The 13029-nt window shown below is 38.0% G+C and overlaps 1 protein-coding gene across 1 annotated transcript; it reads left to right on the forward strand.

Annotated features, from left to right (window-relative positions):
- Positions 1–1410: 1410 nt before the first annotated feature.
- LOC113106179 (alanine aminotransferase 2-like) lies at positions 1411–12641 on the forward strand. The gene is made up of 11 exons (XM_026267852.1): positions 1411–1968; positions 3485–3574; positions 4759–4867; positions 5078–5211; positions 5295–5538; positions 7330–7409; positions 7779–7915; positions 8291–8465; positions 9727–9882; positions 10346–10458; positions 10554–12641. The coding sequence occupies exons 1-11, from the start codon at positions 1663–1665 to the stop codon at positions 10651–10653; spliced, it is 1644 nt and encodes a 547-aa protein (XP_026123637.1). The 5' UTR covers positions 1411–1662; the 3' UTR covers positions 10654–12641.
- The last annotated feature ends 388 nt before the right edge of the window (positions 12642–13029 follow it).

Raw genomic sequence — 13029 nt, forward strand, 5'->3', positions numbered from 1 at the left:
ATGAATGAAATATTTTTACTACTCCAGTCTCTGACTTGAATGTGTGTATACTTTCCAAAACAAAAACCAAAAAAAAAAACAAAAAAAACACATTAATTCATGTATGAGACATTTTAGTAGGATACTACATTTAAAATGAACAAAAACACTATGGTTTATGAAACTTTATATTATTTAAAGGATTTATTCATTGGTTCCATTAGTTTATAGTTCTACACAAAAATTGAAAATTATTGATTAAATAATCAACTTACTACAGGTTTTTCAAAAAACTTTGGGTAAGAATTTTTTTTATAAGAGTAAAGAAAACTACAGTAGGTCTTCAGTAAAATGTCAACTGGTAGTGTTCCTCACTGCACTTCTATATTTTTATCAACCCCCGACTCGTGGATTTGGCCATAGGTTCTTCTCATCCATATCATAATGGATGTTTTCATTAGCTTAACATCTTGGGAAAAAAAATCTTCTGGCATGGCAAATACAGGCCTGAGATTGGTCTCCTCCTGTGATGTCATTTCACCCATCTATGGCCTGGAGACGAGTGACTTCGTTTGTGAGGGTGCCTATTGTAAACCTTTTGTTGAGAAAAATTCTTCAGTCAGGTTACAGTAAGGAAAGTAAGTAAGTAAGTAAGTATTTTATTTATAGAGCACATTTAAATTCAGCTTTCACTGACCAAAGTGCTGTACAAAACAATCATAAAATACAGTAAAGTATAAAATAAAAGAATTACATGCAAATTAAAATCCAAGATAACAATTGTAATCAAGAAATACAAATCAGGAAAGGCCATAGAATAAAAATGCATTTTAAGTTTAAAAATTGAAATAGATGTAGCACTCTTAATGTCAGGTGGCAGCAAAGGCTCTGTCATCTCTAAACTTAAGGCATGACCGTGGGACGTATAAAATAGGTTTATTAGCAGATCAGAGGGACTTAGGAACATAATTAAATTAGATAAAATTTTGAATTGAACTCTAAACGAGAGTGATTTTAGTTCAATGAACATAAGTTATTTGGTTAATGTGTATTGTATCCATTATATAAATAATATTATTATATTCTATTCTATATTATAGATCAGTGATTGTATTCAAGTTACATTTTGATCATCGGTTGGGAATTATGTGTCGCAAATTTTTTTAAATGACATGAAGGTTGTGTAATTAGTGCAAAAATGATGGCAAAAAAACTGTTATCAACGTTAATTAGAGACTTTTTGCACACCCCCTGTAAGCTGATGAAATTTTCTCGGCTGTGACAACGGGTAAAGTCTCCGCCCCTCACACACCCACCGGCTGCGGTAACTCAGCGCTGGGTATTGTAGTTTTATTCTAAGCGCAGCGAATGGTGAGGGTAGATCAAACAGCAGCATGAGAACTACAACCCCCATGACGAACAGAAACATGATCGCGCTGAATGAGCGCATAAAGATAGCCGGGTGGACGCATCAGATAATTTTGATGTGAGCGTGGTACAGTTAAGCATTTGATAATGCGGATCGACGTCGTATAGAAGAAACGTTTTCTGGTTTTTATTTTCTTAATTTTATCCTTTGCTTTAACTGGCGGTCAGAAGAGCAGTATATTTACAGTAGTGTCTCTTTACTCGCATCCTCGTCCCTTGTTCTCCAGACAGACTCGACTTCCTCACTGAGCAGAAATGTATCGCTTGCAGTCCCTGGCAGCCCGATCACTGATCGCCGGAGCTCTCGATCAGTTTACCCCCCTAAAAGTGACTTCTATTACTGGGGTGCGGCACAAATCTCAAGGTCCGTCCGTGGAGAAACGCGGCCAGATGCGCTTCATCACCGCCGAGGCGAAGGCGTCTGCTGGGCGCCTCGACGGGAAGATACGGGAGAAGACCCTGACTATGGACACCCTGAACCCGCAGGTGAAGGCTGTGGAGTACGCCGTGAGAGGACCCATCGTCATCAAAGCCGGAGAGATCGAGAGATACCTGGAGGAGGTGAGAAATGTTCAAATGCAGCATCCCAGAGCTACATGTTCGTAAATGTGTATCTTAAGACACCCCAATGAAACAAACAAGTCTTTTCATAATAAAATGTATTTGTATTTCTGTTCACAGTTGTAACCATTGCTAGAATGCGGTCAAAATTGCTCGGGGTAACGTTAGACACAATCGAAAGTTGCAAACAATTAAGTTAACTTTTTTTTTTTTTTTGTGTTAGAGTCATAGACTCAGTATGTAAATATGTGTTTCTCTTTGTTCACACATCTGACTACTGACATTTTTAGTGGTGATTTATGTGAGGCACAGTAATCTTAAAAATGCATTTTTGTGGTTATAAACGTGGTTATTGAATTAATAGTTTCTGGAGTTTTGACCAAGGCCATTAACACCAGTTATGTTGAGATTGACATGACATCAAAGCACTTTCGTATATAGTTGACAAAACGATGTTAAATACGGCAACAAATTTCATTAGGATTTGTCAAATGCTGCTGTTGGAATCAAATAAATTTAAAGCTTTTATTTTTTATAAAAAATAAAATAAAAATGTAAGAAATTTTAGGATAAAAAATAAATATGTGAATAAATAAATTAGGAAATATTAAAACTTGCGGTAACATTAATTCTACACTAGTTACTGAATAGATGTGAGGACATCCCCTGATATACTGCTTTTCATGCCAAATGTGTTTGGTGGTTCGAAGTAATGTGCAAAACGATCCACCCTGCATGCCTTGTAGTGGCACGTCTTAATTATTCTGTTTTTATTATATCCTTTTAGTTGTGTCCATGAGAGTTGCCTGAAAAAAGCAGTTCTCAGTCCACTTTCTGACCTACTTGCAGTGCCATTGTCAAAGCAATGGAACAAAGCTGCTGAATCTTGTGATGCTGTTCATGTTATCTAACCCTTTACCATGACGCAGAAGTACTCGAGCTTGCATGTTCAGCAATGACAGATGATCACTTAGGAAGGGAGCTTTATTTATAGTCCCTGAACAGGTGCCTTCTAGACCTCTGACAAGGGCATGATCCCCCCAGACCCTGATTGACTCCTCATCTCATTACATGACCTGGATTGACTGCTCAACTTTGTGATGCCATGCCCTTAGCATGTGACTAGATGATGGTACAGAATATTTTATGACAACAATGACGTAATATCAATTTTGCTGTTATCGAAAGTGACAGGAACGTTCTGATTTATGTCTGTAGCAGGTCATGATATGGAGCCTGATATAAAGAACAAAATGTTCTACAACTTCATTTCACAACCTTAGTTTTATACAAATGTAACAGATACACCTAGTTTTCGTGACCAAACCTAATTTTGCATATTCAGACAAACACCTGCTTTCACCGCAGTACTGGTAGACATAATCTTTTCCCTACAGAACGCGCTTGTGAGGACGGGTCTATTTGACGTGTTCTTTGTAACATGGATTCTGGGCAAGACTTGTGGCATTGTAAAGGGGATGTTCTCATAATAGACACCTCTCTTATTTTCTTATAGGGTGGTACGAAACCGTTCTCTGAAGTCATCAAAGCCAACATCGGTGATGCACATGCCATGGGACAACAGCCAATCACCTTCCTCAGACAGGTAACCAAAAATGCACAAATTATTATTGTCTCAACGTTATCTTTTTAATAAAATTAATTTTTTTATTGAAAAATTGTTTTGATATTAAAATTAGCATAAAAATGTATAAACTCAGTCTTCCAGTAAAACAACCGACTTCTCACTTTTTAAATGTAATGCCCGCATCTCAAAATCCAGTCAACAGCAGCTGCATAGAACCAAACCCCAGCTCGCATTTTTTTCCTTTTCAATAATACATTCAACTTAGATGATCATAACACAAAAGAAAAGATCTGTCATTACTTCAGCATTATCACAACGTTAAATGAATACATGTATTTCCTGTTTTTACAGCATGCATATTTGGTTCCCCGGAACTGTTCACTCTCTGTGCCACAACACAATGTCTTTTTATTATCTATGCAATGCTCCTGAAACTACATAACAGATTTTCAGCTTATTTAGACCGCAAAAACAACATGCAACCTACAAACGTTTTAGTTTATTCAGGTTGATGAGGAGTCCAGTTTGTGCTCACTGTCGTGAAAAGAAAAATGGCTTTTGTTGACCGCTCACAGTTTTGGAACACACTGCAAATTCCAATGGAATACTGTCTCTTGTGATTGACCTAGTTTAGTCAAAGTTGATCCAGCCTTCCATTATGAGCTGAACAAAAGCTTTTGTGATGGCCTGAGAAATACATTTTCTTTCAAGCCAACAGAAGACCGCTTTGCATGATAGTCATAGTTTCTGGTCAGTGTGGTCATATAATTCTTGAGCTCATGTTATCTCTAAGGAAAAGAGAGTCAAAGGAAAGCTGTCTTTGACCTGTACGGGTTATTATGGCTTGGAAACTTTAGGAGGGGCTGGACTCAAAGCCATCTGGCCTGGGCTCTGTTATATTTGGGAATAAAGTTCCAGCTCATATTTCTGATTCCCCCTCTCAGTGTGCAAGTGAATAACCACTCTAATCATCTTGCTTAGAAGTTACAACACGATGCATATAGAAATCAGTTGCAGTTTGTTTTGAATAATTATAAAATTATTGCAACTTGATATTGTAGCATTTAGATTTTAGTGGAACTGTACAAGCAGTAGACATGCATAGAGAACAATGATCTATATTTGCTCTTAAATCTTTCAGATTGCACTCAACGACTGCAGACAAACAAGAGTGATTTCTCTGTGTGTGTTCATTTGTGCAGGTGGTGGCTCTCTGTACATTCCCTGAGCTGATGGACAGCCCCAGTTTCCCAGAGGATGCGAAATTGAGAGCACGGCGTATCCTGCAGGGCTGCGGAGGACACAGTCTCGGTGTGTGCGTTTGTTCCTGATGTGTGGTTATGATATAAAACTTCCTACTACAGTGTAGCGATTGGAAAGCATCCATGATCCCGTTATTGCAGATCACACAGTTCTCAGGAAGCTGGGAAACAATAGACCTGTATTGTAACACTCTGTTCCATTCAGTGTTTTGCTGCAGTAAGTGCTTTATGAGTGCTAACGCATGTGTTTCTGTCACAGGGGCGTATAGTGCAAGCCCCGGCGTGGAGTGCATCCGCAAAGACATCGCTGCATACATAGAGAAAAGAGATGAAGGCGTTCCTTCAGACTGGGAAAACATTTACCTCACCACCGGGGCTAGTGATGGCATTATGGTAAGTCATTGGATGTATACCATCAAAAGACTTAACGTGTTACTTGGCCTACAGTACCAACAAAACCAAACTTTGTTTTTAAGACTATTCTACGGCTACTGGTGTCTGGCAAAGATTCTTCTCGGACCGGTGTAATGATCCCCATCCCTCAATACCCGCTTTACTCCGCTGCACTCTCAGAGATGGATGCGGTTCAGGTCAACTACTACTTAGACGAGGACAACTGCTGGGCCCTGGACATCAATGAACTTCACAGAGCCTATCAGGCTGCCAAGCTGCACTGTCGGCCAAGAGTCATCTGCATCATTAACCCTGGCAACCCTACTGGTTGGTATATTGTGAAGCTATTCTCATTTGCTAGGAAACGTAGTGCCCTTGTGTTTGTTTGGATCCAGCAGGTGTGCTGGAAAGAAGAGCGTTCGCCTTTTAATAGCTCAGCTTCTTTTTCCAGTCATGATCCATCGTGAGTGGGGACCGATTCTGATGAGATCTAAAATGACTTCCATATGATTTGTAGCCAATATTCAAAGTCTTCTGCAGCTGACAGCTTTGTGCAGACAAAATAATTTAGTTGCATATGGATTTTACAATCTATTAGAATATAAAATATTGTGTAGAATTAAAATTAGTCGGATTAGGGGTGCTCATTTTGACCGGTTAATACAATCAAGGGTTTAAAAGTCATTTATTTATTTAATTGTATTTTTTTTGTGTAATTTATCAAAATATTTTAAAAGGTTTGCTGCATGGTTAAAATTGCCTAAGCATATAAAAATAATTTTTTAGAGAGTGAGAGAAAAAAAACATGGCCTAAGTGGTGTAGAAGTTGCATTTTATTATTTTGTTGTGAAATAGACACGAAATGTTTACAAACATAGTAAACAGTGTAAAAGTTAGGCTATTTTAGTTCCCTGCAGTCCACAACAAATCCTTTCAATTTAACAGTATGTAGAAAAGAACAAGAATTAAAGATATAAGAAGCTATAGATGACAAGCCCAAACAAATGTATTTAGGCTAAAACAAAACTGAAGCCAACGTTGGGTCTCTCGACACAAAATCAAATGTTTCCGTTTTCGCAATTTGTATTTGAATGCCAAAATATTATTTATGTACTTCACTCCTGTTCCAATATCCACATAAAACTAAATGTTTTACATCACGGCAGTAAGGTGATGATGCCTAACGGCACAGATTTTACCACATATTTAAACTGAGCAGTGTTTTTTTTTTTTTTTACATTTTTTTCATGTTTTACTGACTGCGTTTTATGATTTATATTAACAGGACACATTGTAAAGGTATCAAAACTTAACCATGTGCGTGCATGTCACTGGTGCAACTTGCATCTTTTCCTTCTAACATTGGAAGCAACTACTCCTTTTAGTCATAAAGAAGTTGTAAAATGTTTGCTTTTATTTGTGTACTTTCACAGTATAAACATATCTTAGTGCTTTTATAAAATAGGCCTAAAGAAATAGTCTTAGTTTCCTTTCGCGCACCACAAAAATGAAACGAACCTGCACAGTTTTTTCTTTTGTTTTCTTAGTTTATTAAGTAAAAACATATTTATTGTATAGGCCTATATATATATATATATATATATATATATATATATATATATATATGGGTTGTTTGCAGCTTTTTGCACATTTAAAATTTATCTAATAATATATCCCCGGAAAACAAATGTTAGTATTTTTTAAAGGGTCGCAGACACTTATCATTTCTCATTTTAATTTAAAATAATCTTTTGGTTAATGGTTAATAATCGGTTAACGAGCGTCGCTTGTCAAGATGAACATCCCCAAGTCGGACACATTTTGAGGTCTGCCCAGGCTTGTGCTATCCTGTCTCTGGAGTGAGGTGTGTTGTGATGGTTCATCACATTCATCAGTCATCAAATTTTTTTATAATATTGTTTGAAGAGGGAGACTCTAAATGCATATTATATGTGTGTTCATGCATCGGTTTGAGAATTAAAATAAATGGATTAAAATGAAGCATGTCAAGATATGGTGTGCTAGTATTTTTTTTATTTTTTTTTTGTTGATATTAAGGTGAAATATCCCTTTAAATTCTGTCATCTCTCTTCCTTCCTCCCTGTTTGCTCTTTACAGGTCAGGTCCAGAGTAAAAAATGCATTGAAGAAGTGTTGAACTTTGCATATGAAGAGAATCTCTTTGTTCTGTCTGATGAGGTAATCACAGTTTCGGCTTTACACTTTGAATAAGAAGTTGAGCTGGAAGTGATTTAACTTTAAACACATACTACCATTCAAATGTTTAGGGCCAGTATTTATTTATTTACATTTTATTGGTAAGGTATTGATGCTTTTATTTAGAAAGGATGCATTAGATTGATCAATAGGACAGTAATGACGTTCTGTGTTGCAACAAGTTTCTTCAAATGCGTGCTGTTTTCAAACTTTCTGTTCACCAAGGAATCCTAAAGAAAAATGTAAAACCACAATAATAATTGCAAGAAATGTTTCTTAAACACCAAATCAGTGTATTAGAATATTTTTGACCATTATGCACTAAATGTTGATTTGTACTGTCGCTGGCAGGTGTATCAGGAAAACGTGTACGCTCCTGACTGTCAGTTTCACTCCTTCAAGAAGGTGCTATATGACATGGGTCCCGAGTACTTCAACAATGTGGAGCTCGTGTCCTTCCATTCCTCTTCCAAAGGCTACACGGGAGAGTGAGTATCCCTGCTCTTGAACCGCTGCAGGGGTCAGCATGTGCCTTAACTCGAGACAGCCCCAAGATCAGCTTTCGCTGACACTTTCACATGACATAACCACACTATCCTCGAACATTTAGACATCGGCTGGCTTTGAATTTGCCATTTTAAATAGATGTAGAAATATCCACTACCTTCAGTGTCAAGCTGTAAGGACATCTCTTAAGTGAGCGTTGTGGTGTTTATATTAGTTAAAAACCCATTCCATATTTAGTGCAATGTGGCCTGACTGAAATTGTTTTCTGAATTGTTTGGAAATATTACTCTGACAATATTTATGTTTTGGCTACTGAATGTGGCAACCTTGTGCGATATTTCCATGTCCTTCCGCAGGTGTGGCTTCAGAGGAGGATATATGGAGGTCATCAACATGGATCCAGAGGTCAAGGCCCAGCTGGTCAAGCTTTTATCAGTTCGTTTGTGTCCCCCCTTGGCTGGCCAGGCTGCAATGGATGTGATTGTCAACCCTCCTCAACCAGAAGAGCAGACGTTCAAGCAGTTCCACCAGGTTAGTCATTAGCCGCTTTTCCACTGTCGAGCTTAAACCGGGCGTGCTAGTGCGTGCCAGGGCCGGTCGCATTTCCACTGTCACTTCCGGGGCTTGATCGTGCCTCGTTGGGCTTCCTCTGGGCCAACGGCCAGGGTTTTTTTGGCCCGACGAAAACCTTGGACCAAAGCGGGCCAGCTGGGGCTAGAGGAGGGGTTATGAACAAAGGCAGAGTTTCTCCGTGTATGGAAGCTCAGCGCTGCAGATCATTTCACAAAGATAACAGCTTTAACAACAGCATTAAAGAATTTTATAAAAGTTGAGCTCAAAACTCACTTTCAGTCAGCAGCGAGTGTTTGAAATAACTTGATCTGATGTGGATTATAATCACTAAACAAGGCAGAAATATTTATAAGCGATGTAAAAGACTATGCACGATAAACATTAACGTTACCATAGTAAACATAAATGCTTGGAGAAATAAGACGTCAGCGTCTTCACAATTGTGTAATTTTATTAACATATTTTATCTGTCGTTTTGTTTGAGAGTTTAGCTCCACGTAGCGTTGCCTATCATCAAAATATAATAGCCTAATGATTTTTGTTCGGGAGCTTTTATAAAAATAGAGATATTATCATTCATTCTAAATGTGGCTACAAATAAACCGAAACGGACAAGACTGAATAAGCAGGCTATTTTCATAAGCGTTAAAAATAAATAATAAAATATAAATACATTTATTTCTGTGTAATTAATTTTGATTCCTGATAAATTAATTCATTATGATCAATGTATCACTTATTCTATAGTAAAACATTGATGCTTTTGAAATTGAATATTTAACAAAGCATGCAAACAAACGGGCCGCTAGTTCCAGTGACTTATTTCTTAGTTTTCTGATAACTTCTCTTTGTTGGTGAAAAGATGGGGTTGTGTGACGTTGTTTCTGAGAGGCGTGTTTTAGTGACGCGCAGCAGAGCTTCTGGCTCGACTGTGGAAACGCTGCGCTATTCTGGCCTCGTGCTACTGGCCCGAGGCTATTAGCCTCGCCCGGCCTGTTTCAAGCCCTGGCTTGCACTGGCCCGACAGTGGAAATGCGGCTATTTAGTGTCTGCTGGTGGAGTAAAGCACACTGGGTACTGGCACTGACAGTGACTTCATGGTTATGTGGTTTCTAGTGAATAAACCTCTAAATGTTATGCATCAGTAATCTGTTATTACAGAAGAGTGTTAATGTTTGGGTTTGACTAGGCATGATCGTATTTGTTCGATCTCTTTCAGGAGAAATCCTCAGTGCTGGGTGCTTTGGCAGAAAAAGCTAAACTAACTGAGCAGATCCTGAATGCAGTTCCAGGAATCAAGTGTAATCCTGTCCAGGGGGCCATGTACGCCTTCCCTCGAATCTTTATCCCTCCCAAGGCAGTGGAGGAAGCCAAGGCAAGAACTTCTACTTCAGTGGAACTTCAGCTTTCTAGTGGAGTTTGACTTGCTTTTGGTATTGTCATCCTAGCTGTCCGCTAGTTTCCTGGGCACTCTAGACTGTTCACAGCAAACTGTGTAAACTTCCTGTCATCACCGCTGATGACAAGTGTTATCTGATTACAAAGGGTGTAACCGGTTGTACTAGTTCAGCACAGTTTGTCCAGTACTCTTGCTAAATCCAACTGTATAACTGTTACTCTGTTTAATTATTATAAAAGTTTTAGCTACGCTCCTTTTTATGTTTAGAAACTTGATCAGAATTGAGTGAATAATAGCTTAGATAGTAACTTTTGTTTGCACTTGAGAATCTGCTCTTCTGCTGGAATGTAGAGCTGGTAAAGAGCTGTGCTCTTTATCAGAAGACAGTCAGAAATGTAAAGTCTGAGTTGTTGCTGAGGATGTGTGTGTGATTGGACAGGCTCTAGGGATGCAGCCGGACATGTTTTACTGTCTGAGGTTACTGGAGGAGACCGGAATCTGCGTTGTTCCCGGAAGTGGATTTGGGCAGAAAGATGGAACGTATCACTTCAGGTAAACTTTGATCAAACAAATTCACATTTGATTTGCTATCAGGTGATTATCCGATAGCACTCTTTAAAAGTTTAGTCTGTTTGTCTCCGTTTCAGAATGACAATCCTGCCATCCATAGAAAAGCTGAAGGTACTTCTTGGCAAAGTGCGAGATTTCCACATCTCTTTCCTGAAAGAGTATTCCGGTCTGGAGTGAGATGAAATCTGACCTGATCTGCAAAACATACGCATGAGTCCAGCGCTACTTAACACTACCTTTACAGATTAAATGAGTAGTAGGTGTGTTAAGTATTTTTTCATTCTAATTTTAGACGATGATTTAATGAAAATGGTTTCTGGAAGAGTTTTAAGGAAATATTAATGATTTAGTCAGATATATAACACTACTCTTCAATATTTCAGTTATTTTTCACAGTTCATTAAAGAAAATTGGACCCGTTGTTATTTTTGTCTTTAAATAATCATATCTGCAGTAGGGTGTGTGGTAAACAAGACACCCTCTATCATGAGACATGAGATTCAGTTACAGATACAGTCGTTTAACAACTCTCCAAACCAGGAACTAAATTGTGAAGACTGATGTATCACTTACTTGAAAATAACTAGCTCGAAACTCCTTTGTAGCGCCTTATATGAACTATTCAAAACCATGTTGGCTGATGCACATATATACTGTATGTATATGTTTTTGTTTTTTTACTTTGGTGGCAAGGTGGGGGTGAGTGTGGATGGTGTGATTCACTTGTTATGGTTCTAGAATCTTTACAAGAAGGGACTCTTAATGTTTATCTTGTCCTCATTCTTAGTTGCACTCATTGCCAAGAAATGTACATAAACCTCTTTTATCTTAAGCTTAGCCACAATCTTCCACAGAAGCTTATCTTGTGACTAAGGCGATGATTTATGTGTCTCCTGATTCTGTATGTGTCCAAAGCCATTTGAAAATGTGGAAAGAAGCAAGCATGTGTGGAGAAAGTGAGGGCTTGTAAATGTTTACTGATGTATTTTATTTCCTCTGGTTTTATGCTGCGAGTTATTTTTCAACTGTTAAACATAATGCTGTTTGAATCAGTTCTGGGGCCTGTACCATGAAGCTAGCTGCACAAACTCTGGGTTACAGGGTAGGGTTCAAGTTCAGAAAACCAAACCGTTCCAGTCAGGCTTTACTGATACCACGGTGCTGCTGTCAGCTCAGACCTTCATCCTGAATTCATGCATAACTATGTAAACGTGGACATGAAATGATGACCTCTGAAGAACAGCCAGTTGTATGCTGTGAACCTGAGATTCACTTTAAGCAGGAATCCGTGTGATTTACATCTCTCTCCTGCCTAAGATTGGGAGAAAATTAGGAAAAAATATTAAGAATAAAGTCTTATTCAATAAAATACATAATTCCACTGTGACCGAAACAAAAGCTTAAACGTAAAGCTATATGTAATTACATAAAAAGCATACAATTTATTTTGAATATCATCTGTATATATTAATTCATACACTTGTTATAAATACAAATGTGTAATAGAGTGAGGGTATAATCATGTACTCGATATGTAAATCCTAAAATTATTTTCAATAATCATAACTGACTGTGGTGCCAAAGATATCACTGCTCACAGCTGATTGGTCCAATTTTGATTCGAGGTCTCGAAACAAAACCTGGCATAGAGCAGGCGAGCAATGTATCGCAAGTTATTGTGGTGATGGACACTTGTAAAAATCAGCCCACCTTTATGGTACATAAAACCCAGGGATGACGCAAAACAAATGGAAGCTAGCCAGCAAAACCGGTTTCATGGTGCAACCCCGTTCTTTTCAGACAGGCGGTGGTATTTACCAATTAAATATTAGCCATTAAAAGATTTTAGTGCCAATGTTGACTCCATTGTAACCCTCCCCTTCTGACGTCTCAACTTTCATATCAAAGCCATTAACAGTGAATGAGAAGTTAATGCCTTCTTGCATCCTTTGAACTGATCACTTTATACGAGGTGCCTTTATTCATGCCCGTGAGATTTTAGTCGAATGAGTTTTCCCTACATGCATTACTAGCTTGTAATATAGAATTTTTTAAAAAGCTTCTTTGTTTCTTAAGCATTTTTTGTTTACAGGCTTTTGGAAATCGGCCCATTGTATATAGAATTTTCAAACGAATATTAAACTTATGAACACTGTTAAAGTGCATCTGTTTTGTCTGTCTTTTTTTTAAACAAGGATAATCACTTTATCCTTGTTTTAGGTTTACCAAACAAAACATTTTTATTCAGCACTGCATTAGTAAGTTAGAATGTAAAAACATACAAATAAAAAAGAAGTACACAAGTAAAATGCTATGTACTGTTAAACCGTTCTTTCTAAATGAAAAGCAGTTGCAGACTTCAGTCGATAAAGTGATTATAGTTCACGGTTGGGATTTACTGCCCTCTGGTGTTCACAGCGTCATTTAATACCCACAGTACCTTTGTCTCAAACAAAGGAAGTTTGAGGTAAAGGCACGTGACTTTAGGCAACACAGATCCTTTCTACATGTATGTCACAGGTGTTTCCTAAACTGCTCTGCTTTCATAGACGG

The sequence above is a fragment of the Carassius auratus genome, chromosome 7, assembly GCF_003368295.1.
Source record: "Carassius auratus strain Wakin chromosome 7, ASM336829v1, whole genome shotgun sequence".
Taxonomy (NCBI): domain Eukaryota; kingdom Metazoa; phylum Chordata; class Actinopteri; order Cypriniformes; family Cyprinidae; genus Carassius; species Carassius auratus.

Coding starts and splice junctions, on each gene's coding strand:
- LOC113106179 (XM_026267852.1), top strand. CDS start 1,663: ATGTATCGCTTGCAGTCCCTGGCAGCCCGATCACTGATCGCCGGAGCT. Junction 3,575..4,758: donor CAATCACCTTCCTCAGACAG/GTAACCAAAAAT, acceptor TCATTTGTGCAG/GTGGTGGCTCTCTGTACATT. Junction 9,883..10,345: donor AGGCAGTGGAGGAAGCCAAG/GCAAGAACTTCT, acceptor GTGATTGGACAG/GCTCTAGGGATGCAGCCGGA.